Source organism: Astyanax mexicanus, chromosome 15, assembly GCF_023375975.1.
Source record: "Astyanax mexicanus isolate ESR-SI-001 chromosome 15, AstMex3_surface, whole genome shotgun sequence".
Taxonomy (NCBI): domain Eukaryota; kingdom Metazoa; phylum Chordata; class Actinopteri; order Characiformes; family Acestrorhamphidae; genus Astyanax; species Astyanax mexicanus.
In genome coordinates this window covers 6,978,649-7,004,256 of record NC_064422.1, presented here as the reverse complement: position 1 = coordinate 7,004,256, position 25,608 = coordinate 6,978,649, and the positions used below count along the sequence as shown (strand labels likewise).

Below are 25,608 nucleotides of genomic sequence, written 5' to 3'. Positions count from 1 at the left end.
CAAGTAAGTTCTTTCGATACTTTTAAATACTTTTAATATTGTCAATCCTTTTAAAGTCAATAATTATTTTACTTTTTTTTTTAACTCAAATTTTTTTGGGATTTGGGTACGTGGGTACTTCACCACTATTCATGTCTAACATTCGTGAAACGCGCCCTCTCTTGTTCTGAAACTGAACAGCATCATACTTTTGAGCCAATCAGATCACAGCTCTCTCCCTGCCTCCCTATAATTCAGTTTCCACACAGCAGATCTTCACCACAGTCGGAGTAAACTCAGCTGAGGGAAGTTGGGAAGAGGAGCGCTCCAGGGATTTGCCCTCCTTACTGCATCCACTTCTGTTTTTCTTCAGTTTACAAATATAGTTTTTATATTTAAAGACATCGCAGGACACGGACATAAGAGTGGACACCAGCTTTTATTACTCTTTTTCTTCCTCTTTTTATTTCTTCTCCTCGACTGATGATGAGTGGACCGACTTATGAGAGGAAGATACCCGGGATTTCTGCAGATCTGTCAGGCTCTATGAGCTGCCACCCGTCCTCCAAAGACTCCCCGACACTGCCGGAGTCTACAGCCACGGACATGGGCTACTACAGCGACTATTACTCGGGGCAGCCCTACCAGAGCCAGCCCATGACCTCCTACCCGCAGTTCAACATGTCCAGCATGGGGCCGGCGGGGCATTACCCCAGCAAGACAGAGTACCCCTACAGCCCGTCCTACAGGCAGTACGGCCACTACGGCAGGGAACTGCAGAGCCCTCCGCACAACACAGGTGGGGCATTTGGCGAGGAGCGCAGTTTCGGTTGTGATGCGGTTTTTGCGCACAAAATTTCATAGGATAAATGAACCATTTTTTTAAGTTTTAGTAGGGGATGCTTTATGCTTACACATTTAATAATACTTTGACACAGTTTTATTAATTTTTTTAATAATAATAATAATCGAACATAAGAATAAAAAAATGTGTAGCACTGCAGTCGGGTGCGTGCGGCAAAAGACGGAAAAGGCCGCAGACACTCTAAATCATTTATGTAGCGTACTGTGTTTGCTGACACAAATATATTTTGTTCGTTTTCTTTTATTTCTGTCTCGTTTTAATGTGGTGAAATTTAAGAAACCAAAGAAAATACCTAAGTGTAGCATACAAACTGTTGTCCATTTTTCTTTTCTCTCTAAATAAACGCTGAATTTCTACATAAATGTCACGCAACAAAATGTTTTCACGCTTCTAAGAAACGCGTGAAATATATATATATATATATATATATATATATATATATATATATATATATATATATATATATATATAATATTTAAATATACAAATATCCACATGTATTGAAAAACATTATCTTTATGTTAGGAATAGATTATATAATAGTCAATGTTATATATTTCGCTATTTACACTTTATAGCAAACGTTTAAATGCACGTTGTTTTGTTTGTCAAAAGTAAAATTGCTGAACCTGTTGCAAAAAAAATAGGAACCTAACAAACGTTGTTTTGATTTAAAAATATATACAATTTAGAAATGATTTAAAAAGATTTATAAATAAAATTGTATTTGTTTTGACTAAATAAGATTGGTTTACGTACTTTTAAAATCTACTGTAGCATATCACTGTGTTAAAACCACCTTTTTAGAATTCAAAAGAAATCATAACAACAACTAAGGTATTTGTAATGATGATATTAACAATATTATAAAATAATAATAATAGTGTAATAAAAACATCAGTAATTTGAATTAAAATGATTTTAATCAATTTGTAAACAGTGTACAACACATTTAAAGTTTATAATACAATTTGCTATTTTTTACATGTACATGTAACTAAAAACTTTAGGTATGGCTCTATTAAAATAGTACTTTTTTATCATACTAAACTATATGTTTTGACATCTTTTTTAATTCAGTAAACGTGACTGGATTTGATTCCAACTCTGATAGTAAATAACAGGTTATACTTTTAGTGGACAGAAACACATGCACTCTATATTACTGCGGCATTTATTTATGTATCCAGCAAGGTGTGTCCACAGCTTTTTATATTTATTATTCTATTTGATTTGTTCATAAACAGTAAAAGAAGAAGTGGAGACTGAAGTCCGGATGGTCAATGGGAAACCAAAGAAGATCCGCAAGCCTCGCACCATTTATTCCAGTTTTCAACTGGCAGCACTGCAGCGGCGCTTCCAGAAAGCCCAGTACCTGGCCCTGCCTGAAAGAGCAGAGCTGGCTGCACAACTCGGTCTCACACAGACACAGGTATGGAGACTTTAATTGGAAAATCAATTAAACGAATGGCACTAATAATTATTTAAATAAAAAATAAGTTTGCTGTGCACATAGAATAGAATCCTTTTAAAGAACATTTTGAAAAGCAACATTATAAAAAAAAAAAAAGTTTGCTGTGCACATAGAATAGAATCCTTTTAAAGAACATTTTGAAAAGCAACATTATTTTTTTAAATACTTTAGTGTTGATTGATTATAAGGGCTTAAACCTTTTTTGTTTAAATTAAATAATACACAATATAGCACTGTAAAATATTGCATGTACTTTGCTCTTTTGTGAAAGCAACTTTTGTTTTGTGTACTTTCTGTGACATTTATTAAAGTTTTTAAAAAAGTAAAAAATATTTTATGTTGCAATGTAAGCTTTTTATCCAGTTGTATCCTATTAAGTTCACATGACTACTTATAACTCTTAAGAATTCAGATATCTACAGAAGACAATCTATATTTAGACTAAACATATATGTCTCTTTTTCTTGAACAGGTGAAAATATGGTTCCAGAACCGACGATCCAAGTTCAAGAAGCTGTACAAGAACGGCGAGATTCCTCTGGAGCACAGCCCAAACGCCAGCGACTCCATGGCCTGCAACTCGCCGCCCTCCCCGGCCATATGGGACAGTAACGCACACTCAGGACAGGTCGGCCGGGGCCAGGGCCCTCAGCCCCCTCTTAGCTCCACACCGCCCTCCTACCTGGAGGACTACAGTAGTCCCTGGTACCAGCAGGGATCGCATTTACAGCACCCAGGGGCCGTGCAGAGCCTGGGGGCGGTCTACTGATCCGCGGAGGGTCTACTGAACACCAGAAAAATGGACTGGACTTTTATGCAAGCAGACTGTTCGTAGTGGCTTCATGCAAAGTAGAGCCTAAAAGGGAAATAAGCTGAAATGAGGCATCTGGAGTCACAGCCGACGCTTCCTTCGACTGTTGCTGAATTCGTTTGACTTGAGTTGAACGCGTTCATGGGACTGCGACTGGCTTCATCTGTCGAGTTAAGAAGGAGAAAAAGGAGAAGGAGAAGGAGAGGACGATGGATGACCATTCATGCTCGACTATTCAGATTAACATGAGCACATAGGCATATAGGTTAACCTATTATTTAAAGGACATTATGGCGTGGTGTTAAATTATTATTTTTTGACTAATTGCTCCCCTTTTTATTCATATTTGTTGTTGTTCTTCTTCTTCTTCTTTGTATTTGTTTGTTTATAATGTAACAAAAGAGAATAGAGATAAAAATGAACCTGAAAAGAAAAAGAAAGAACTGGTGCACCTACAGCGTGGGTGGCTATCCCGTGCTTCACAGACTCAGGACAATAATAAGTTATATATTGATTTGTACAAACCTATTGAAAGATGTAGTTGTGTATATATGTATGTTTTTAAATGCATCAGAACCACTAAAACTCTATTGTTTTTGGAGAGATACAGTAAAACACTGCGCAGTGGTGCCTGGAACCGTTTTTGTATTCCTGTAAGTAGTGCTTCTGTTGTAATGCTGTTAAAGTTGAATAAATGCAAAATGAACTCATGTTTAAAAAGCTTTAAAAGTGGTGTCATATCAATAACAATCTACTTTGTAAGCTTACAGTATATCAGGCGTTTAACTTGCATGAGTTTTAGAATGCGTGCTTTTGTCCACAAGAAAATCTCTAGTGCTGACTGGAATATGCCTAAACTTTAAAAGTCTAAAAATGAAAAATTATTTCAGCATGATTTTAACACTCTATTCATGCATCCACGCCATGCACTGATCTTAGCGTGTTATGCAGTGGAAGCAGAGGAAAAGGGTTAAATCTTAGCAGGCCTGAGGTTAGGTCTGCGTGCAAAGAGGCAGGAGGAGACGACAGACGAGCAGACATGTTGGAGTCACCGCGTTTTATTAGTATTCTGTTGCCAGATAACAAGAAAGCCCGTGGAGAGGAGCAGCAGGAGGAGGAGGTTGGGTGGGTGGGGGGGACTACTAAAAGCAGCCTTTAGCCTCAGGCATTGTCGTGCAGCATACGCATACATGCGCACACACTCACACCCCAAACAAAAGCGCAAGATGAAAGAAGAAAGAAGTGAGCAGGTATGCAAATAAGAGATCCACAGTGTTCCGGAGTTTAACCTGTTTACACCCGGCCTTAGATCACCTGAAAATCTCGAGTTTTAAATCTAGAAGGTCTTTAAAAAGGCAACTTTTACGAGATACTTAAGTCTACATCTGGTAATTTTACAGGCTGATTTTTTGTTTTGTTTTTACAGTGTCATTAAAGTTAAAATCATTTAATACACAGCAATAAATGAGTACAACGTTAAACAAGCCACGTTATCAGAATATGCACAACATATTACAATAAAAGAAAAAAGTATTAAACAAAAACATAATAACCAACTATGTTGTATCGTTTGTTTGCTTGCTTTTAATCTATCATAACTGATCATATCCCCATAAAAAGAATTGAAGATGCTTTAGGGAACCCACACACCATGTTCAAGACTCCAGAAGAAAAAAAAAGTGTTATCAATATCAGATGCTAAGTTTACTTCCCACAATTCTTAGTGAAAACACATGTTCATGTTTTCCTAGCAAGCTGGTTAGAGTGAGCCCACTTTGGCCAAAACAGCTCTTATAAAATAGGTGTGAAAAATGATATCATGCAGCAGGAGACACTATTTATAAACATAGAGACTCTGGGGGTGAAAATTATAGTGGAGTTGTAATACAATATAATGCAAAGTCAGCTTGTAATGCACGGAGTAAAGGGTGTGTTAGTCAGTGCTCAAAATGCAAAATGCACAAAATTATTATAACTGCTCTTTATAGTGTGTCAAACATTGTATGATAAATATACCAAAAGAAATGATCCAGAATTACTTACAATAAAACCTTTCTAAATTGAAGGTGTTTCTGTTTTGTCAGATAGTAAATATTTATAGCTCTTACCCTATTTCTTCACTTTTTGGAGAGATTTTTTAGGTTCATTATGCTTTTAAATTCCTCAAAAATGCTCATCTTTTTCTTCACTGTTAGAATTCTATAACAATTCTAAAATTTAGTTAGTATTGCTTTGCAAGTGTTTACTGATTACTAATCCTTAGGGTGTAATAAAAAAATGTGTGGATCATAAAGAGTTAAAAGCAACAGAAGAACAATAGAAGAACAAGCAAAAGCACACTTTCATTTTCTTTATTGTTCATCCATAAGATCATATCATACAGTACCAGACAAAATTTGGACGTATCTACTCATTTAATGTTTTCCTTTATTTATTTATTGTCCTCGCCAATCAACAATCCCCTGATCTAAACCCGATGAACTGAGAGGGTGATTTGAGGTGATTTAATTGGGATGAGCTTGAGCTTCACAGCGTGAAGGAAAAGCAGCAACTATTGTTCAGCACCTCCAGGAACTCCTCCAAGATGCTGAGAAAACTATTCCAGGTGACTCTACTTAAGTTTTGTTTGTTTGAAACATTTTGTTTAAAGAATAATTCCACATGTGTTTCTGTATAGCTTTAATATTAAATCTTCAATACTAAATTTAAAACATAGAAAATCATAAAAAGAAAGAAAACACATTCAATGATGTGTATCCAAACTTTTGACTGGTACTGTATACTGTTCAAAATTGAATATTATGCTAATCCAAGTTTTAGGGGTTTTACATTAAACCTTAACAGGCTATATTTTCCTCTTCTAAACACTTAGACTATATCATTTCAACTTAAAATAAAATTAAAAGGGTACATTAAAAATCAATTCATCAATTGCAGTTGAATTTACTTATCTTCAACTTAGACTTCTCAGTGTTGATCATTTCCACTCATATTGTTTTATTTGGTGTAAAATACAACAGTAAAATTTGGATACCTCCACAAAATCTAGGAACTATTGCACCTTTGTTTATGAGAAGACAAGACTGTTGGCCCCTCGCAAATTGTATGCAGCATTTTAGTGTCCCGTGTGAAGATGTTGGGGAATGATGTCCATGTGGAGACTGCTGGGCAGAGTAGGAGCTTCTGGAACTGTGTAACATGAAATTACTCTCCCATGTGACGTCACGGAAAACGTGCATTTCAAGCTGTGTTGGCAAAATAAATGAAAACAAAAAAGTGGGCCTTTATCTTGTCATAGCCCATCACAGTTCCCACAGATGTTAGAAACTATGTTTTAATAAAAATGTTCCCGAGAACCCAATGATATCAGGGTTTGTGTGTGCCAAATTTTTTTTATAAAATCATAATGATGATGCCTGAGCTTGGAACCAAAAATGTTGAGACACAGCCTGCTGATGTGTGCTTAATGAGGGATGGATGGTATCAAAGGAAAAGGGAAGACCATGGCTGTTCTATTGCTTTAATGATGGAAATAGTTGGAATGGTTGCCTGGTCAACTCTGAGTCATTTCAGGGCACTCCATAGCTGTGAAATTAGTCATGAAGATCTTATAATACTTGCCTCGCTATTCTAAGCGATTGAGTTACATCCCTACCTACAGAAAAGAGTGAAGAGTCATATTCACACAAGAAAACCAGTCAGGCTGCTTAATTTCCTTTTATGGGATTATTATTCTGTCTCCTAAATGAAAATACTGATCCAGTTTGGATAGTATTATAGTATTATTTCCATTATTTCCAGTCATATTTATTATATATTTTTTTGAATGCAGCTTTCCCAGTGGCCCATTGGCCATATGTGTCATATTGTTTTCCTCATTGGTTGTACATCGTGTGTGGCCTTAACATGATGGCATTAACACCATAGTACTGATTCAGGAAATGCCGTCTTGGGACACATTTCTCACTCAAGAAAACTCATAGAGCATCAAGGCTTAAGCCGCTATGTGGGTGATCACGGTCGCCTTGGAGCTTAGATCACCACCCTCAACGTGCAAAACCCTGAGCACCACAGCTTGGTTTGAACTGTTGAACTCGGGATATGATACCTTCAACTGTTTCAGCTGACCCTAAAAAAGATAGTTGGGTTCGCTCTTCGCTCCTTTAAGCTGAGAAACGATATAGATGAAAATGATGTCAGGGGCCTCTAGGGTGGCAAATGAAGGTTGAGATGGGGGTCAGCAGCGGTTGGGACATGCATATGTTGCCATGAAAAGACATGGGGCAGCTGCCTGACCATGCCTACCAGCCAGAGACCTCTACCTCAGATCGGACATCACTCAGTACCCTCATCATGCTTGAAATGTAAATAAGATTAAATGATAGAAGCATCTCTGACAGCTGTGAACCAGTGAACTCTGGTTCACAACCAGTGAACTCTGGTTCACACCACAAACTAGAGAACAGTTTAGGGTGGCACCAGAGAGATAGATTTAGGGAGGTTGTTGGAGCCATCCCGATTTGTGGTTTGTTGTAGCCCTTCGCAACAAACAATAAGCCAAGCATACATTGAACACACTGTCAGCAGCGTGTACTTATAAGGCCAAGTATGTTCTAGTCGTACCATAGTGTCCCCTTGTGCAGCATAAATCACAAAGTGGTACAGAGAGGAGATGAGAGGCATACTCTAGCACTGCGGTCACCAGATAAGCCTTTTGGTAGTGAAACCCACCCTCAAATTACACCACATTTGCTGTCAGATCACTCAGAACAACAACGCTAATAAGCGGCGAGAAGCTTGCGCCTCCTCCGGTGCCTCAAAATCCACAATGATTTCAACATGAGAACATTAATACAATAAGTCTCCACTCTCACAGTACGAGGACTCTCTTAAGGTGTTTTCTTTCTATCAGCCCATTGGCACTCTTTGTCCCCTAATCCACCGCATCACCCTTCAGAGCTTTCCCGAGTCTGCCTCGTCAGTAATTGCCCTGTTTGAAAGGTCTATCCAACCATTATACTAATCTTGAGATGTAAAATTGCCTATAATTTGGCTTGTGATGCCTTGCCACTTCATTCAGTTACACTGGTCCTCTCTCCCCATGGCCCGCAACTTAACAGGCCCCATAATTTCAACAAATCGAGCACAGGGATGCGGGATATATAAAGAGGTACAACTAAAAAGCAAGCACTAGTTGAGTTTAATCGGCTGAATGCAAGTTTGCAATGTAATGGATTTTTTTTTGCCTTTGGTTATTTTGTTGGTTCATCACAACCACACAGTATCAGAGAGGTAAGTGACTAGATGTGTATTTGAATGCTTCAATTCTTTACTGAGACTAAATTTAATAGATGATCGATAATATTTATTTATTTATTTTGTATTATATTCTTTTAATAATCTATGACATATGCTAAATCATAAACATATAAACATAAAGTATCACAGAGCAAGAGGCTACTACAGGATCACCATTATTTGAGGTCCATTTACCATACCTCATATCTGAAACAAATCTTAAAAAAAAAACACATACTATGATAAGAAAAAAAATATTTTAACGTGGTTTTGTTTGACAAGTTTACTTGGGATTTGGTAATCTGTAAAAATGTGAAAGCATTTTATGACGCATTAATTTTTTCCCCCAAAAAATCCGTGAAATAAAAATTCTGCCAACCGCGTAGTTAATTGACCTCAGTGAAAAAGTGCACGTGAATAATGACCATATAAGAACCCTTCGCCATGGTGCATTATAGCGCTGTGGTGGGCGCACTGACAGAAGGCCTTTATAATGTGCCTGTTTAGACAAGGGGAATTGACCACGCTGAGTGAACCAGGTCAAAGTCAGGTCAAGTGGACCCCACAACTCTGCAGGTGGCTCTTATTACCAAGTTTTAATAGGTGTAGGAATTAGGTATGAAATTATGTTATGCATGTGCATAACAAATACACTGTAAATAATATTTATGCATTTTGCATTTTGGTAAACTTTTCTCTTTAGTTAAAACGGCTTACATTATGCTGAATATTGTGTAAATTTAGTTATTAATGTTTCGGTGAACTCTTTAAACTTTTTTTAATTAAAAAAAGACAACTGTGTACTTACTTAAATTTTATTGGTATTAAACTAATAATAATATTTAAAATAATGTCGCAGTATGAACCACAGTGGTAATCAGGAATTCTATGAACGCGAAGAACGAGTTTGCGCAAAAATATTATGATCTAATGTATTAAGATAACATCTTTATTTTAGACTGTTTAATATGAAGACTTCCATCATAATCTTTAGATCATAATTTGAACTCACCAATATAATGTGATCTAAATCCGTCCGACGTCCCTCTTATCTCTTTTGTAATTTGATTAATTTTGTAGCTAAAACGACAACTATTTTTGTTTATATTTTGCATACTGCATCAATTAATGACGAATCTGTTTCACTTTCATCCTCGGTTTGTTTTCATTCTTATGCGCAGAGCATGACAGAGGGAAACCTTTTTTCCTGTTAGAAATCACTAAGAGTAAGTGTGCAATTCATCATAATAAGTGTGAAATTTGCACATCACTGAGTTTATATCAGCTCCAGAGATTCCGGAATTTCAAGCCACAAACATCGCGCTCGCGCGGTTTACACGTTTTAATTACTAAAATGTGCGGATCAGTACAAGTTCCTATTCATCAAAAAATAAATGAACCTGTTCTCATTTATCATTTTATTACAAGCAGGTTTTCTTCTTAAATCTGCGAGGCAAGGGGAGTCTAATTTGACAACGCAATTACACCAGCTGCATTTTAGAAAAAAAAGAACGACTTTTTTATTGCACTTAGAAAACCACATTTTTAAATTTCGCGATTTTTGAAAGAAAATCATGGGGAAATATTTTTAGTAACATACATTTAAATCGCATTAAAATACTGATCGCCGTTCAATGAAACTATATTTATATGTTTTTAAAAATATATTAAAAACAACACGTAGTACTTATTGGAATAGAAATAGTTGAAATGGTCATGTTTTGGAAATTGATAATATAGGTCGGGACATGTTGAACGACAATTGCAATTATAAATACAATTATTTGAATTAGTTGCACAATTTTAGTTAAGTTCAGCAGAGGAAAGTCTAAATAAAAATATATATATAAAAAAATAAAACAAAAAAGATCCTACTGAGGATTATTTTATATTTTTTGAATGACGATTCGGATCTATTAAAAACTAGATTGTTTTAAAGGGATATAAAACTTTTAAAATGCATAGACGTTGACATAAATTTTAATTGTTAAGTAAGTGCAACATTGTTACTGTAGTATGATATACTATATACTGTATATCGTCGTTGTCGCGCAAAACTTAGTATATCATGGATGCTAGCTATACTTTAGGAGGGAAAAAAACTTTACCTTTAATAGAAGTAAATAAAAAACTAAATCATTTTGAAGTATTAATATTGGTCCATTGGTGGTGAAAGTTAAAAAAAATTCAACTGCCAGATTTAAATTAAATCATCAAATATAAAATACAAGGTTTTAGGCAGGATGGCAACGATATGTGTTAAATATTTTTGTTCTAATATAATTATATTTGATAACCAAATATTAATATTGCAGTTGGTTTAGATGACATGGAGACATAATGACTGTGATCATTCAATCCGTCCTTTTATTGTAAGCAAATGAGTCTGAATAAAAAAAAATGAAAAGCACCGATGAGAGTCAAACAAGCAATAAAAATCCTTACAGTCACAGCCCGTTCAGACACACACAGACATATATTTACATGTGGATGGCCAAGTGCTCCCAGTGCTGCAGTGGGAGTTGCCTCCAGTTCTTATCTGTCTTTTACTATAAAGGTTCTGGGTGCTGGGGGTTATTGTACCATCCTACGTATGGATTCATATAAGCTCCTGCGGACCGGCCTTGAGAGTCCCACAACGGCGCGAGCCCGGAGCACGGCGGAGAGGTCGAGCACGGGCCGTGCGGGTCTCCCTCAGGTCCGCTCGAACCATGCTTCATTATCTTCTTGTATTTGGAGCGTTTATTTTGGAACCAGATTTTAACCTGGAGAAGTAAGAACAGAAATCAGTGCCATACACAGTACCAAACATAAAGAATACAAATACACTAATTAAAAAGATGTATATTATTAAAATATTGAAATAAAATCCCTTTCAGTAAACACTGCACGATTAAAAACATACATACATAACATACATAGCTATTGTAATTTCGTAATTTAGAGATATTTAAACATTTCCATAGACGGATCTTATATTGCAAAATACAATTACCAAAAATAGATCAATAAAAACAATAAAATAGAACTTGATCTAAGTGCATTTTAATAGTTAAGTACACTGAACTAGGAAAATCGTTGCGTTAATCGGAAAATGTAAGCTTAAAGTTTTATATAAAGGGAAAACGGCATTTGCGTTATTGTCCACTTGAGGCCATGCAGTGCTAATGGAATTCTAAATATAAAGCTGCCTTGTTGTAGAAGGCCAATCCTGCGTTTCATTACATGCGTAGCCCATTTTTGTTGTGCCCTATTGCTTTATGAGGTACTCAATGAATGTGTTTCACAATAACCCTCAGCCTAAATATACAGTCAGGGAAATAACTCCCAGAAAGCTTTTTGGAAGAAAACATAGTAAACATGTATGCCAGGTCCATGCATTATTATTTTTCCACTAATTCACAGCCAAGGAGCTATTTCTGTCTAAATTAATGTGGAACAGCAAAACGTTGATATATGCCACCCTGGGACAACACAATTCAGCTAAGACTTAGCTCAGCTCTTTGTTTCAATGCAATTAACATGTGCATATATGGATTGCGTTTAATTTTAGTACTTTAAGAAGAAAACTGCATTCTCTTGCCTAGACTGAGGTACAACTTTTTTTAACTTGGCGTTTAAAAATGAAAATAAGGAAAAAATGCAAAATATAATACAAGAGATTGAGTGAGAGGGGTGTACAAGAGAGGGTGTATTGAGTCACTACATATTTAAAAATCTGCCATAGAATATACTAAAATTACATCAAAATGTCAAACTAAAGGGAATAGAGACATACCTTTAGGGATGCCACCCCCGCAACAAGGGATGGACCCTAAAAGGCACAGTTTCGAGTTTCTTGATCATTGCAAGACATATTCTCATACGTATGTGTTTGGTTTGGCAAGTAGGTGTGCTCTCTTTTTGAGTTCTCACAATATTCCATTTGAAATCAACACCTTGTATACAGTAAAAGCTGCCCAAGAATCCACCATCTGCTACCAGTTTCTGTAACCTCAAACAAGCAAAACCTAAGCAGTGACTTTTCAAACTGTTATTGCTTTGGCTGTCAACAGCCTTAATAAACATGTGTTAAATTTTTTTTAGAATTTTTATTTCTATTTCTAAAGACTGGTTTGGCCAAAGTGAGCTTTTTTATGGTGAGGTGATTGATTCCAGACTCATATTATGTTTATAAGTGTTGGATGGATGATGTGTGGGCTTTAGAGAGCCAAACCCTGTGCTGCGTGGCACTGGTTTATGTGCCTTCAATCATATTTATAGATCAGATGGAAAATTTAAGGCAAAAATACTGTTATGCCTCAGGTCAAGCCTTGATTTTTAATGTTAATTATCTATTAAACTGCACTGATAATCAATATAGTCTATGTAAAGGTCAAGGCACTTGTGACACACTCTGAGTGTCCAACGTCTTCAACAGATCATACAGGCTTGCTTTGATGCAGTCTGGTAAAGACTGAGGTTTAATAATAAAAAAAAAAACAAGCCAGCTGTGGAACAGACTTGGCTAACTAAAAACACGAACAACAACAACAACCTGTCACACACAGGGTGGCAAGTGTTTGGGTGTTCTTTGGAACAAAAGAGAATTACAAAGAGAGAAAAAGAAATGACAGAAACTTAAAAATGTGTCATAAGCGAACAAATGAGTGTGCCTGCATCTCAAGGAAGACATGTTTATCTTATACTCTTGCAGTTGTATTTTAATCTGGGAGGTGTGGCTTAACCATTTGTTAGGAACAGCAATGGTGTTCCCGAGTCATATAGACATATAGAAGTGCATGTTTAATTATCCAAAAGATGTCTGAAACAAACAAACAAAAAAAAACTAACAAGCAGCGTGAATATTTCCTTACTAACTCCATTACTAATTATAATATGAATATTTAGTGCAACGGTGTTCCTCTATCAGGTAATGGTTCAATTAGGATAATTAACTTGTTTTACCTAAACAAAAAAAAAATACATGTTCAAACTTTTTTAGATGTTTAACTACTTTATTACTTTTAAAACACAATAGTTTTACACAACATTAAAAGATAAAATGCAAAATGCAATTTTATTTTAGTTCTTGTTTTTGCAGGGGCTGGTTGCAAATATGTGAGATGAACCATTTTCATATTACATGTTAATTACACTAATTAACGCAAGCAAGTTTTATACTGAAAAAAAATACTATGAACTATTTTTCCAAGATCTTCAAACTTTAAAACGGGTCAATTTGACCCGTAACCTAACAGGAGGGTTAAATTCATTAGATGTATTTGATTGGTGTGTAAGGCAGTGTGAGTTTGTGCAAACCTGACTTGTGAAAACAAACCACTTGCATCAAATCAATCAAGAATAAAAGGAAACTAATTATTAATGTATTAATTTATTTATTAATTTCAGCATGAAGTGAACATACACTTCACACATACACTATTGGTTGCTCATTCATTAACCTGTCAAACACACACACACAAAAAAAACTAAATTTTACTTGAATAGTTTTATAAAAATAAATGGTGTCAATTTGCGCAAGAAAGCAAAAATGCAGTCCAGGACAGATGGCCAAACAGGGGAGTGAAATATACCCCTCAAATGGACTGTAGGTCCATTTATCTTATTCCACTCGAATGAAAGACTGGTTAAAGCCACTGGTAAGTACTTGGATACGGGTTCTTAAGTATGAGGCTTAACCAATCAAGAGAAAAGTCCTTTGGATAACTGCTTAAGCAGTTATCTTAACTCACACTTTTTTTTACCTTAATGAGGCATGCAGAGGCAATAGATAATAGACAATAATTAGTGTAGCATAATGCGAAAATGATATTTAGCTTAAATAATGTGTAAGATCAAACATGCGAAAGAATTGATACTGAAACAGACTGTTTCGTTGAGGTCAAACACTATGTAAAATATGCTAAATATCTAATCACCCACTTAGTTTAGGGTTAAGTTATTTAATGCAACTTATTCTCTTAAAATGACCACAAATGATTAGCAACTTAAATTATTAGCATGAAGATGCCTCTTCAGATGACTTCATCTAACTATATATAATATCCAGCAAAGAAGTCATGTCAAAATATGTGCTTTCAAACATATTGCGTGATTGATGACAATCGACTTGTAAACTCAACTGAGAGGGAAAAAAACACATGTCCAAATGGAAAGGAAAGATTACGTGTGGTTATCTAAACCTGCTTGTATCAAATTGCACATGTTCTCATCGTCAGTATTGTTCTCTGTGTGCCCTCAAGTCAGAGTGAAGATCAACCTTGTCTTGAAAAAGTAACAATTCAAAATGCTTTTTCAGCTGTCGTCATGTTCATTTAAAAAAAGTGGTTTACGCTTTGTTAACTGAAATTAGCGTAGATTTCTATACAGTACCAGTCACACATTTGTACACACCCCTTCTCATTCTCATGTTTTTTTTATTGTAGATTAATATTGAAAACATTAAAACTACCAAGAAAAGCATATGCAATTATGAAGTAAAAAAAAGTATTAAACAAACCAAAATATGTTTAATTCATTAGCTTCTTCAGTGTTGCCAACTTTAACCACCTTTGTTAACCACTCTTCCTTCACTTTGCGCTCCAACTCATCTCAAACAACCTGGGTTGGGTTTTTATGTCAGATGTTTGTAAAGACCAAACACTTTTTTGTCTTCCACCTATAATTGCATTTGTGTTCCTTCATAGTTTAGACGTCTTTAACATTAATCTACAACGTAGTAGATAACACAAATAAATAACATATATTAACATGTATTAATCTGTGTCCAAACTTTTAACTGGTAATGTACATTTTGTTGTTTCAAAACTTTCAAGCTATTGATGCATATTTTTTTTTTCACCACTGTAAAAATATATTAAACTTTTAAGGCAATTATTTTAAGTATTGTTACTGTATTGTTAAAATAACATATCATTTGATAATTTGGTTTCTTAATAAGTTGCAAGCTGGATTTAAATTTCAATGACCTGTCCTTAGAAGGATGAGGAACAGACAAACTGTCTTTCAATATTCATAGAACATCCATAAACCATAATGCTTATAGTGCAGTATATTCCTAAGTAACAAAATAATTGATAAATAAATTAATCAGATATATTGTGACGTTAAAATCTCATAAATGCAAGGAAACCAGAATAATGACGAAATCTTGAGAAAGCAAAGGCAATTTTTTTCAGAAAGGATATTACATCATCTGACATTTTACACTCTCCTCTTTATATGTTGATGATCAAACATTTTGAATTTTCATCTTAATCTGAATCTGAATCTTGTTTTTCTATAAGTTGATAGTAATCACGTTTGCTGCAGCAGTTTCAATAAATCTAAAAACGTAACATAAACAGTTGGGCAAGTTACAAGTAATTTTAGTACTCAAGTTTTTTTTTATTTATGTCACAATAATAAACAATTTTAACAGGCTTGATTGAACCAATGTACTGCAATGTGTTGTGTAGTAATTAAGCTTTAGGAAACAGGCCTCAGTTTTGGTCAGTTACTTTTACTTAGGTTGTTTATTAATTAATTTTCTGTACTTTGCGTTTTCATTTGTAAGCAGTAAATACACATTTTAACAGACGTGATAGAACCTAAGCACTGCGATGTGTTGTGTAGTAATTAAGCTTTAGTAAACAGGCCTCAGTTGTGGTCAGTTACTTTTACTTAGGTTGTTTATTAGTTAGCTTTCTGTATTTTCGTTTGTAAGCGGTAAAAAATGTATTTTTCCCAAATATCTCTTTTGCTAACTCAGCATAAAACCTCTTGTAGTTCAGACTTTTGTTTAGGGCATTTTGCTCAATAAACGTGATACGAATAGTAATAGTAATTCAATAACTTTCGTAAGTATGTTTTTTTTTTTCTTTCCTTTTTTCCTGAAACTTATTTGATAGGTTTATACTAAGTATCATAAATAACAATGCTATGTCTTCTATTTCGTGTGTTTAGGTTGCTTTACCAGCCTATAGAAGATATTATTGTATATCATTGTTGTGGTGTACCTGTGTCTGCGTGAGGCCGAGCTGTGCGGCCAGGTCCGCTCTCTCGGGAAGGGCCAGGTACTGGGTCTGCTGGAAGCGCTGCTGTAGCGCCGCCAGCTGCCCGCTGGAGTAGATGGTGCGGGGCTTGCGGAGCTTCTTGCCTTTTGCACCAAGACGCAACTGGCTTGCTTCAACTCCCACGGTCTGCTCGCGGCCTAATGGGAGAAAAGACAGGAGTCAGACAGAAATGTTCCACTACAAATGTGTTCCGCGCCTTTAAGCCCCACCGCCATGCCTGATTTACGAGCTAGTGAATAGCATACTGATTTATGTCACTAAGGATATGGCTTCAAATAAAATTAACTAGAGGCTAATTCAATAAAGTCTATAATGAAACGGTCATAGACCGCTGATAGCTTCAGCTTTAAATGAAACCCAAAGGCCTACATTTAAGCAGCAGACATGTGCTCTCTTGAGACAAGGCCTTGCTTTTTAATAAAGTGAAAAACCTACTATATTTAAATGCATCTAATATTTTAAAAGATGAGCATGTAAGACATGATTAGGGTTCCATTCTAATATTGTTATGAAGAGATTAGTATTATTTAACCTTTTTTTAGGAATCTCATTGTGACACATTTGTTTTTCTATAATGCACAACACAACCTAGGACTGTCCAATGCAAGGGCATCATGCTTCTCTCTCTGAACTTTTAAACCGATTTCATAAGGCAGAAAGTTTTTTTTCCCAAAAGAAATCATATTAATATGTCTGTAAAATTACCTGGTAATGTAATTAATACAGACGTAAAATCAATACTCACAAGCGACTGCAAGATTGTACGTTAGCTTGTAACTCAGTCTGAACCACAGAGCAAAGCCATTATTAAATCTGATAAAAGTTTGAAAAAATCGCTATTGTCTCACAGCAGTGTCACACCTCAAAATGAGGCTTGTGTCATCCAGCTTTATAAAGCGCGGTGTAAAGCATTCGTATATATGTACTTCATATCCTTTATAGCGCCTATTTTATAGTGCCTACATAATGTGTACATTTAAAACAATCGTGCACTCTTATGTAGTGTAAAGTTACCGGGCATATATTCTGTTTTTTTTTTTTTTTTACCACATTATTGTGTATATTTTGTGTATTACATCTGCGAGGGATAATATACCTACATTTTTCACTCACTGGCACTTTTTAGACTCTATGCGACAAGACAATAAACATGATTTGCTTTGTTTTGATTTGTTGAGCTTGAACTTCTACATTTCAGTTCAATTAAAAAAAACACTGAACTAACTGCAAACTCACAATCCCAACAAGAATTTATTTATACATAATTATAAATAATTATGTATGTATCAATAGTATCAATATAATGCTTATATATTCTTCTTATTCTGTAAATGTTCTGTTAATATTTTTATTTTTCATTTTTACCGCTTGTTAAAAATGGTTCAATTTTATTGTATTTGGAATTTAGATTTTTATATTTTAATTTCATCTATTTTACACTTTTTACTCTTATTTTAAGTGTCTATTTTTATTCAATAATTTAACTATTTATTTAATATAATACCATGGACTGAATGGAGTTCGCGCTTTTGTATTCATATGTCTTTGTTCACATTAGTTAACAAAAGTATTTTGTTATTGTTATTAACTACTTATAAACTGGTTTAAACAAAGCTGAAGTACAGAACTGCTTCCTTTGACAGACAATGAGTGAGTGAGTAAATGAATGAGTGTGAGAGTGTGTGAGTGAGCGTGTGAGTGTATGTAGAAATATCCTCATCCAAGCTGAACTCACCCGCGTTCTCTGATCTGCCCTGTTGCCCCAGCACTGTGTTGTAGTTGCCCTGCTGATAGTGCATATAGGCAGGCTGTCCTGAAGCGCCGGCATGCCCGGGGTAAGAGAAGCTCAGGGGCCGCGCGTAATGGGCCACCGCGCAGGGGTAAGTAGGCTCGTGCTGACGGGGTCCGGACACGGGGTAGCCGGCGGGGGGCAATCCGGAGCCCGGCGCAGGAGAGTAGGGCAGGAAAGCGGGCGGTCGAGAGGCAGCGGCTAGAGGATCAGACACGAAGCCCGCAGACATTATTGAAGGAGAAGTCCATGAAGGCGGCGACAGGACGCGAACTCAGACCGGATCCATCCCAAAAACAGCGCGACAAGAACTGCGATTAACAGCCGTTAACAAAAGCGACAAAACTATTCACAAAACAACGAATAAAAATACCAATCTGCTTCCAGTCGCCGTTAAAACTAACGTGTAAATATTTTCTTAAATCCGGACAAAAGCAGCAAGAACCAACACACACACGCGCGCCTACATACACACACTCACGCGCAGCAGGTCCGCCGAGCGCGCGCTCTGATTGGTTCCCAGTTCCCTATGTCACGCGTCCCAGAGGGCAAACTAATTAAGCTCATTAGCAGGTTCTAGGAGAGGAGAGCACAGCTCGGAAACCCTCCATCATCACCGCAGACTGACTATATACAGTGGAAGCTGAACAGAACAATCCCACCAATGAGAAGAAAGATTTTATATTTAAAAAAGAAAACGTGACATAAAATACTAACAAACCAAAATCACTGTTACAAGTGAAACTTATTTTTTAAAAAAAAACTACTTAAAACATTTTGAACAAACAGAATCAATATCCGACATGTTTGTTCAAACTGAAATTTTTTCATTTTCTTAAAATCGTAACAAAAATCTGCATTATTTCAATAAGTAAAAGTATTGAAACTTTGAAAAATGGAATAAAAAAAGAAAGAGAATGAAAAACGTACCACCATTTTTTTATGCAGAAAAAAACACACCGTCATCGGGCTGATTAGTAATCAATGATTGACAAACAATGATTAATAAATAAATATATTTTTACAAGGATTTCAAGCTATACCGCATCAAAAAGTTCAATTGTTAATTTTGAACGAAACTCAAAAATATGCTGAATAATGAAGTAAAATATTTATCATCTGCTGATTTTTTAAAACACTTTAATTCCATGTGTAAACGGCACATACTGCAAGAGCAGTACATGTACATAAATTCATGCATCAGCACTCGATAAACACGACATTTTAAAGTATATTACTTTGGACTATATTGTGAATACTGTCTGTGATTTTTTGAGCAATAATGTTATATTTGTGCTGACCTAATTATTTAATTAAAGTGTACTCAGAAAAAAATATCTTCAAACATGAATTACTCAAAATCGTCCTTTCCAAATTACAAAGTGATAGGTTTACAATTTCAGCTTGAACTACATACATTGTACTGCTATTTCTCTCTTTTCTGTAAGTTAATGATCCGTGTTAATAGTCTGCATATCTTTGTATTAATGCATCAATGCATTAATATACATTATCCTTATAACACGATAATGTAGCATGGATGACAATAGGCAATATGTGTATCCGTGTTTCAGCCAGAGGCCAAACTGAACGTAACAGCTACAGGTTAAGGCTGTAGAATAAATGTCAGACTCTTTTGTAATTAGTGGCAGTTTTTCCCCAGCAGCAAAACAGCAACTTTTCCAAATTCGTTTGACAATCTATCTGCCTTCGGATGGCAAACAAATGTCAATTTTGGAGAAAAAAACGGAAGAAAAAAGCTATTCTGTAGACCCGCAACGCAGCAAGACTCTAAATGTTAGCTAGGCTATAAATATAGCTGTATAAAATGTTGAAATGTTTTTTTTTTGTAAAGTAAGGAACATGATAAACTGATCTGTGACTTGACAAACAACCATATTTTTTTATAAGAACTGATTTAAACTATATTGAAATAGAGTGTGAAATAAACTATATTTATTTAGAGTGGTTTATTCCCCTGATCTTACATCTGGCATCATATACACTACTATATATATTAATACTATATATATTATATATTTTGTTGTGATGCATACTCAGCTAAGTGATCACTTCAGACTATGTGGAGACAAATGTAGAGTAAATCCAGGCACGTTTAGACTTTACTGTGTTATTAAAAAGCTGTATTTTGACACGAACATGTCCTGCAAAAGGGCGGTAACTACTCCACGCCAAAGCTGTAAGCCTATATTTTCAGTCGTGACAGGTCTTTAACTGCAAGGTTTTCATCTTCTGCCAACTTCTAAACCTTTCTCAACGACCCTGAACTCAATACAACCAATCTGACATGCTTCAGACATATCCATTATTCACCCAGCCAGTCCTCAATCCTTATATGAAAACTGAAACAGGTTGTGACCAAGAATGATCAAATTTTATATTATATTTACAATTTACATATAAGTTTTAATGCAAATAAGTCTAAATTGGAGGTGTAAGAGGAAAAGTTATAATTTTAAATCTACTCTTAATAGTAAAAGCAAAAAGATGTTCCTTTTTTAAATGTCATGAAACCTATACCTTTTTTGCCTATACCTATACTGCTTGTGCAATAATGCACAGTGCACTTAATGACAATGTTCTTGCACAACTGCACACTTGTTACTATTTGCACAAACACAGCAATGTAAAACGAGTTATCAAGCTACCTTTTTATGTCTACCTCCTATTTTTTTAGCACTTAGATATTTTCTTTGCTATTTAACTTAATTCTTAGATTTTGTTTTACGAAATTACTTAAAATAGTCAATAGTCTTTAATTAATGTCAGAGTTTTTTCTGTTATTTTTTGTGTCTCAGTATCTTATGCGTGTGTTATTGGAGGACTAACAAAGTAAGAATTTGATTGTAAGAATTGTGCATATGACAATACACTCTTAAATATTGAATCTTAAAGAATCTTAAAGAACTTAAATCTTGAATCTTATATTTATAATATAAATAAAGAAAATAATTTATATTTTTTTGTTTTCCTAAATAACTTGCAGTTCATGCTTCTTTATAAACTCAGATGTTCAATAATAAATGGATATTTGTTTTGAGAGTATTTCATATAAAATTCAAAGTTTTAAGAACAAATCAGAACTGTATGCTCACATGTTCATAATTTACAGAATAAACCAGTCCTAAATAAACCAGCAATTATTCCCATATTTTCATCCAGTTCACACTTTGAGTAACACTTTGTTCTACTTTGTTCTAGTACAGCATTACCATTACATGCTGGCGGGTGAGTCCATGCTAACTAGAGCTGTCGTTCCAGAGCAGCAAACTCCATATGTTTTTGAAAATGTGTGCCGTTGGTGTGCCACTTGCTCATTTTGGTTATGTAGCTGCATGTGATAGTGCTCCTCAGCCCTGCACGGCTCCACCACAATAGGCCTGAAGCCCAAGCTCTGACAGGACATGGACTCTGAGCTCAATGGGCCCAAACAAAACCGCAGATTACCACTGGAGCAGGATCATATATTTTTCTTATAAATGACAGCAAAGTACGGGACACAGCAGATGTTCTGCGACTTGTTGGTTGCGTTGAGAGAACATTGAGTTTTTGCTTTTAGAATAGATAAATGAAAAAATAGAGGGCATTCAGTTGTACTATGCCTGCACAAAAATGTTTTTATAGAATTAAAGAAAAACCTTTCTCATCTAGCCTGAACTCAAAACAATCTATTCAACATACTTCAGGAATCTACAGCCTGTCCTCAGTCTATCTCTATACAGAACCAGTCAAAAGTTTAAACCCATCTCTTCTCATTCAGTGTGTTTTTTTTTCTTTTTAGGATATTTTATCATTGTAAATTTAATATTGAAGACTATATTAAAGCTATACAGGAACACATGAAGAATTATTCTGTAAACAAAACGTTTTAAACAAACCAAAATATGTTTTATACTTTAGATTCTTCTAAGTACTTCTAATTTATCTTTGAGGAGCTTTAAGATCTGCACACTTTTAGTATTTTAATCTCAGTGTCTTCATGAGGAAGAGTCATCTGGAATATTTTTCTCAGCGTCTTGAAGGAAGGAGTTCCTGGAGGTGCTGAACAATAGCTCAATAATCACCCATATCAGTTGATCAGGTTTAGGTCAGGGAATTGTGGAGGTCAAACACTTTTTTACTGCACTCTAAAAAGTAATTTTGTGTTTTAGTCAGGAGAACTAATATTATCGAGTTGAGTGAACTTACCAGCCAGTACAACTCAATAAAATGAGTTGTCTTAATATATGTAATAAACTGTTCCTAATATATATTAAACAAACTACATTACTTAAGCTCACAATACTTGACAAAAAATATTCAGCTAATTAAACTGTTGTTGTGTGAACAAAACTCAGTTAAGTTGAATAAACGTAAAATGTTATATATTTAGAACTTAACTGAGTCAAAGCAAAATGATGACTTGATTGAGTTAAGTTGAGCCAATTAATATATTTTTTTTCATTGTAGTGTGTTTCCTACATAATTTCATAATTCAAGTGTTCTTGAATTGTTGTCATATCTTTAATATTAATAAAAAATATATAGAAAAATAATTTAATAAGGAATTAAAGAAAAATATTGAACAAGAAGGTGTGTATAAACTTTTGGCTGGTTTTTATTATATTTATACAGTATAATGTTTTGTGTAAATGAATCTGCATTAGAGATGTTATAGAGAGAGATGACCTTTTTTCATTTTTACAATTGACAGGAAAAGATGGGTCATATCAGATATCCTTCAACTTGTTGTCTAATTTAAAACAGCATTTTATTATAGTTGATTATAGATGATTCCTGTCAGCCCAACATACATTTTCATTTAATCATAAAATGACTTGTGGATATTTAACTTTTACAGTTTTATGTAAGAATAGGCAAGCTTGACTGATATTATGTGCTATTATGTACAATGCAGAGATGAGAGATGAGTAGACAGACATGTTAAGGTATATCAAAGCGAAGATTCACCCACATTCTACAACGTGACACAGTTGCCAGGGTGGATTCCAGTGAACCGCCATCATAACAAAGTGGGGTGCAGGCTGAGGTGTGGGGCAGGAGGGAGAGGGTAAAAAGGAAAGGTAGACTCTCTTTAAGGTTGTAATTATGTCTGTGTTACGGAGAAGAACAAAGCAGAGCCCTGCAGTCATAGGGCTGGGATGTGTCCTCACGGTGCCTTAATACACGCAAGGGAAAACGTTAATAACAATACTGCTGATCGTGGCCCAGACTGGCTGGCGTCTGCTTCCCTATGAGTATGAGTGTGTGTGCGCGTTTGTGCGTGTGTGTGAAACAAGAAAAGATTGACAGAATGTATGTGTTCATGGGTGTATGGGTGTGTGTGAGTAAGTGAGAGAGAGCATGTGCATTAGAGGGATGTATTTCCCTCTGTTTGTCGGTTGGAAGTGTCCGTTGCTGGTCACTAATGCAGCATGACAGCACCCAGTCCATTCAAATGAGCCAGTTACCTGCCCCGTGCAACACAAGCCTTTCCACCAGTTTGTGCGTCATAGTTCACCAGTGCCAGGGTTGTGTCGCAACGCCCATGTGATGCAGATCATTTTGCCCTTGAGACAAAACACAGTTCTCAGTACACTTTTGCAGAAAATAAGAAAAGTGCATACATGTAATGCAGTCTATACACTGCAAAAATTTAAAAAGTTGAAAAAACTTCACAAAAAATCTCTAAAATTCAAGGCAACTTACTCAATTTTTGAGTTTTGAGGCCAACTTACTTTTAACTTTTAAGTTTGGAAGAAAACCACCACTACAATGAAAAAAAAAATATTGGTTCAACTTAACTCAGTCAAGTCATCATTTTGCTTTGACTCAGTTAAGTTGTAAATGCATAACATTTTAAGTTTATTCAACTTAACTGAGTTTTGTTCACTCAACAGTTTAATTAGCTGAACATTTTTGTCAAGTATTGTGAGCTTAAGTAATGTAGTTTGTTTAATATACATATTAAGGTCAGTTTAGTATATATATTAAGACAACTCATTTTACTGAGTTGTACTGCCCGGTAAGTTCACTCAACTTGATAATATTAGTTCTCCTGACTAAAACACAAAATTACTTTTTTAGAGTGTAGTTAAAATCTTTATGGCAGATAATTATTTTTTCATAGGGATACAAACTTTTTTTATTTAGTATTACCAACTTAAAAAATCACTTTATGTTTTAAGTTGGCCTAATTTAAGCTCTATGAAATGTGTGTTGTAAGATTTACTTACTATTTTTTCGAATTAACTAAAAAAATACATTAATGTAAAGTTAAAATAAGTTAATGTCAATCACATGTTTTACCTTAATAAAATTCATGCAGTGGCCACAACACTACATTTTTTTGTTAATTTAAATTAGCAACTGGGAATTGGTCATTTATAACTATTAGATAACTGTATTTATAGTCAATCATATAAGCTTGTGGTAATGCAAATGTGGCCAGCTGAACCCAGCCAGCATATAATCTCACATTCAGCAAAACAAAACACAGTAACTGGCTCTTACAGCCTTCAACACTGAGGCCAGGCAGTAGTTAACTATAATATAACACATACTGAATATAAATCCCAAGAGAAAAATTCCCAGCATTCCCAGAAGAATGACTACACCTTTATGGTGAGTAAGAGGTGGATGGACTTGCCCCAATATGCAAATAGATGTTGCCAGGAGCCAATGGGAAAGGTGTACGTTTTCCTGAACATGGCTGTAGTGCACACACAACGAACTGCATAACCAAAAATTCCAAAAAACTTTAAACTAAAGGGACAAACTGAGCATGTGCAGAGTAGTTGGTCTGGCCTCAAATAAGTTTCAACTACAGTTTGTAATTTTGCCAAAAACAAGTTATCTAGTAAGAAAAAAAATAAAAATAAACTTTTTTTTTTAATTGAGGCAACTAATCCATTAGTGACTAAATTAGTTGTTCGGCTGACTTAAAAATCACATGAAGAACTTTGTCATGTTTTGTTTTTAACAATGTACATTATAGATACATTACATACTATTATTCAGGTTTTTGGTGTGGATACATTTAACCCAGTTCTTTATGTTGATATTACATATTTTTATAAAATTAAATCAGTTAAATGAATTGAAGAAACTCATTATTATTTTTTTCTCACTGTGAATGATTTTAAGGTTAAAATTCAGATGTAATATAAATGACTTAACAACTAATTAATAACTTCAAAACATATTGTACTAGAAATAATGTCAGAAAAAGTTATTTGTTATAGTGTTTTAATTGTTAAAATGGTTGAAACAGAGCTAAATAAGCAATAATACACCTAGTTTTATCTCCAGCACCAACACAACACTCCTACATTC

The 25,608-nt window shown here is 35.0% G+C and overlaps 2 protein-coding genes across 2 annotated transcripts; one reads left to right on the top strand and one right to left on the bottom strand.

The window, feature by feature from the left end:
* The first annotated feature begins 244 nt into the window (after positions 1 to 244).
* Positions 245 to 3,849, top strand: dlx3b (distal-less homeobox 3b). The gene is made up of 3 exons (XM_007241520.4): positions 245 to 778; positions 2,092 to 2,276; positions 2,791 to 3,849. The coding sequence occupies exons 1-3, from the start codon at positions 463 to 465 to the stop codon at positions 3,085 to 3,087; spliced, it is 798 nt and encodes a 265-aa protein (XP_007241582.2). The 5' UTR covers positions 245 to 462; the 3' UTR covers positions 3,088 to 3,849.
* A 6,927-nt stretch (positions 3,850 to 10,776) lies between these two features.
* Positions 10,777 to 18,788, bottom strand: dlx4b (distal-less homeobox 4b). Its single transcript, XM_015603797.3, has 3 exons — positions 18,220 to 18,788; positions 16,428 to 16,621; positions 10,777 to 11,192 (listed from the first exon to the last, which is right to left on the bottom strand). The coding sequence occupies exons 1-3, from the start codon at positions 18,503 to 18,505 to the stop codon at positions 10,977 to 10,979; spliced, it is 696 nt and encodes a 231-aa protein (XP_015459283.2). The 5' UTR covers positions 18,506 to 18,788; the 3' UTR covers positions 10,777 to 10,976.
* Positions 18,789 to 25,608: the final 6,820 nt, after the last annotated feature.

Bases quoted from the DNA above. Each gene is read 5' to 3' on its own strand.
- dlx3b (XM_007241520.4), top strand. From the start codon at position 463: ATGATGAGTGGACCGACTTATGAGAGGAAGATACCCGGGATTTCTGCA. The intron at 779-2,091 runs GTGGGGCATTTG...GTTCATAAACAG, and splicing joins GAGCCCTCCGCACAACACAG to TAAAAGAAGAAGTGGAGACT. The intron at 2,277-2,790 runs GTATGGAGACTT...TTTCTTGAACAG, and splicing joins TCGGTCTCACACAGACACAG to GTGAAAATATGGTTCCAGAA.
- dlx4b (XM_015603797.3), bottom strand. From the start codon at position 18,505: ATGTCTGCGGGCTTCGTGTCTGATCCTCTAGCCGCTGCCTCTCGACCG. The intron at 16,622-18,219 runs GTGAGTTCAGCT...TTCTCCCATTAG, and splicing joins GGGCAGATCAGAGAACGCGG to GCCGCGAGCAGACCGTGGGA. The intron at 11,193-16,427 runs GTACACCACAAC...TTACTTCTCCAG, and splicing joins TCGGCCTCACGCAGACACAG to GTTAAAATCTGGTTCCAAAA.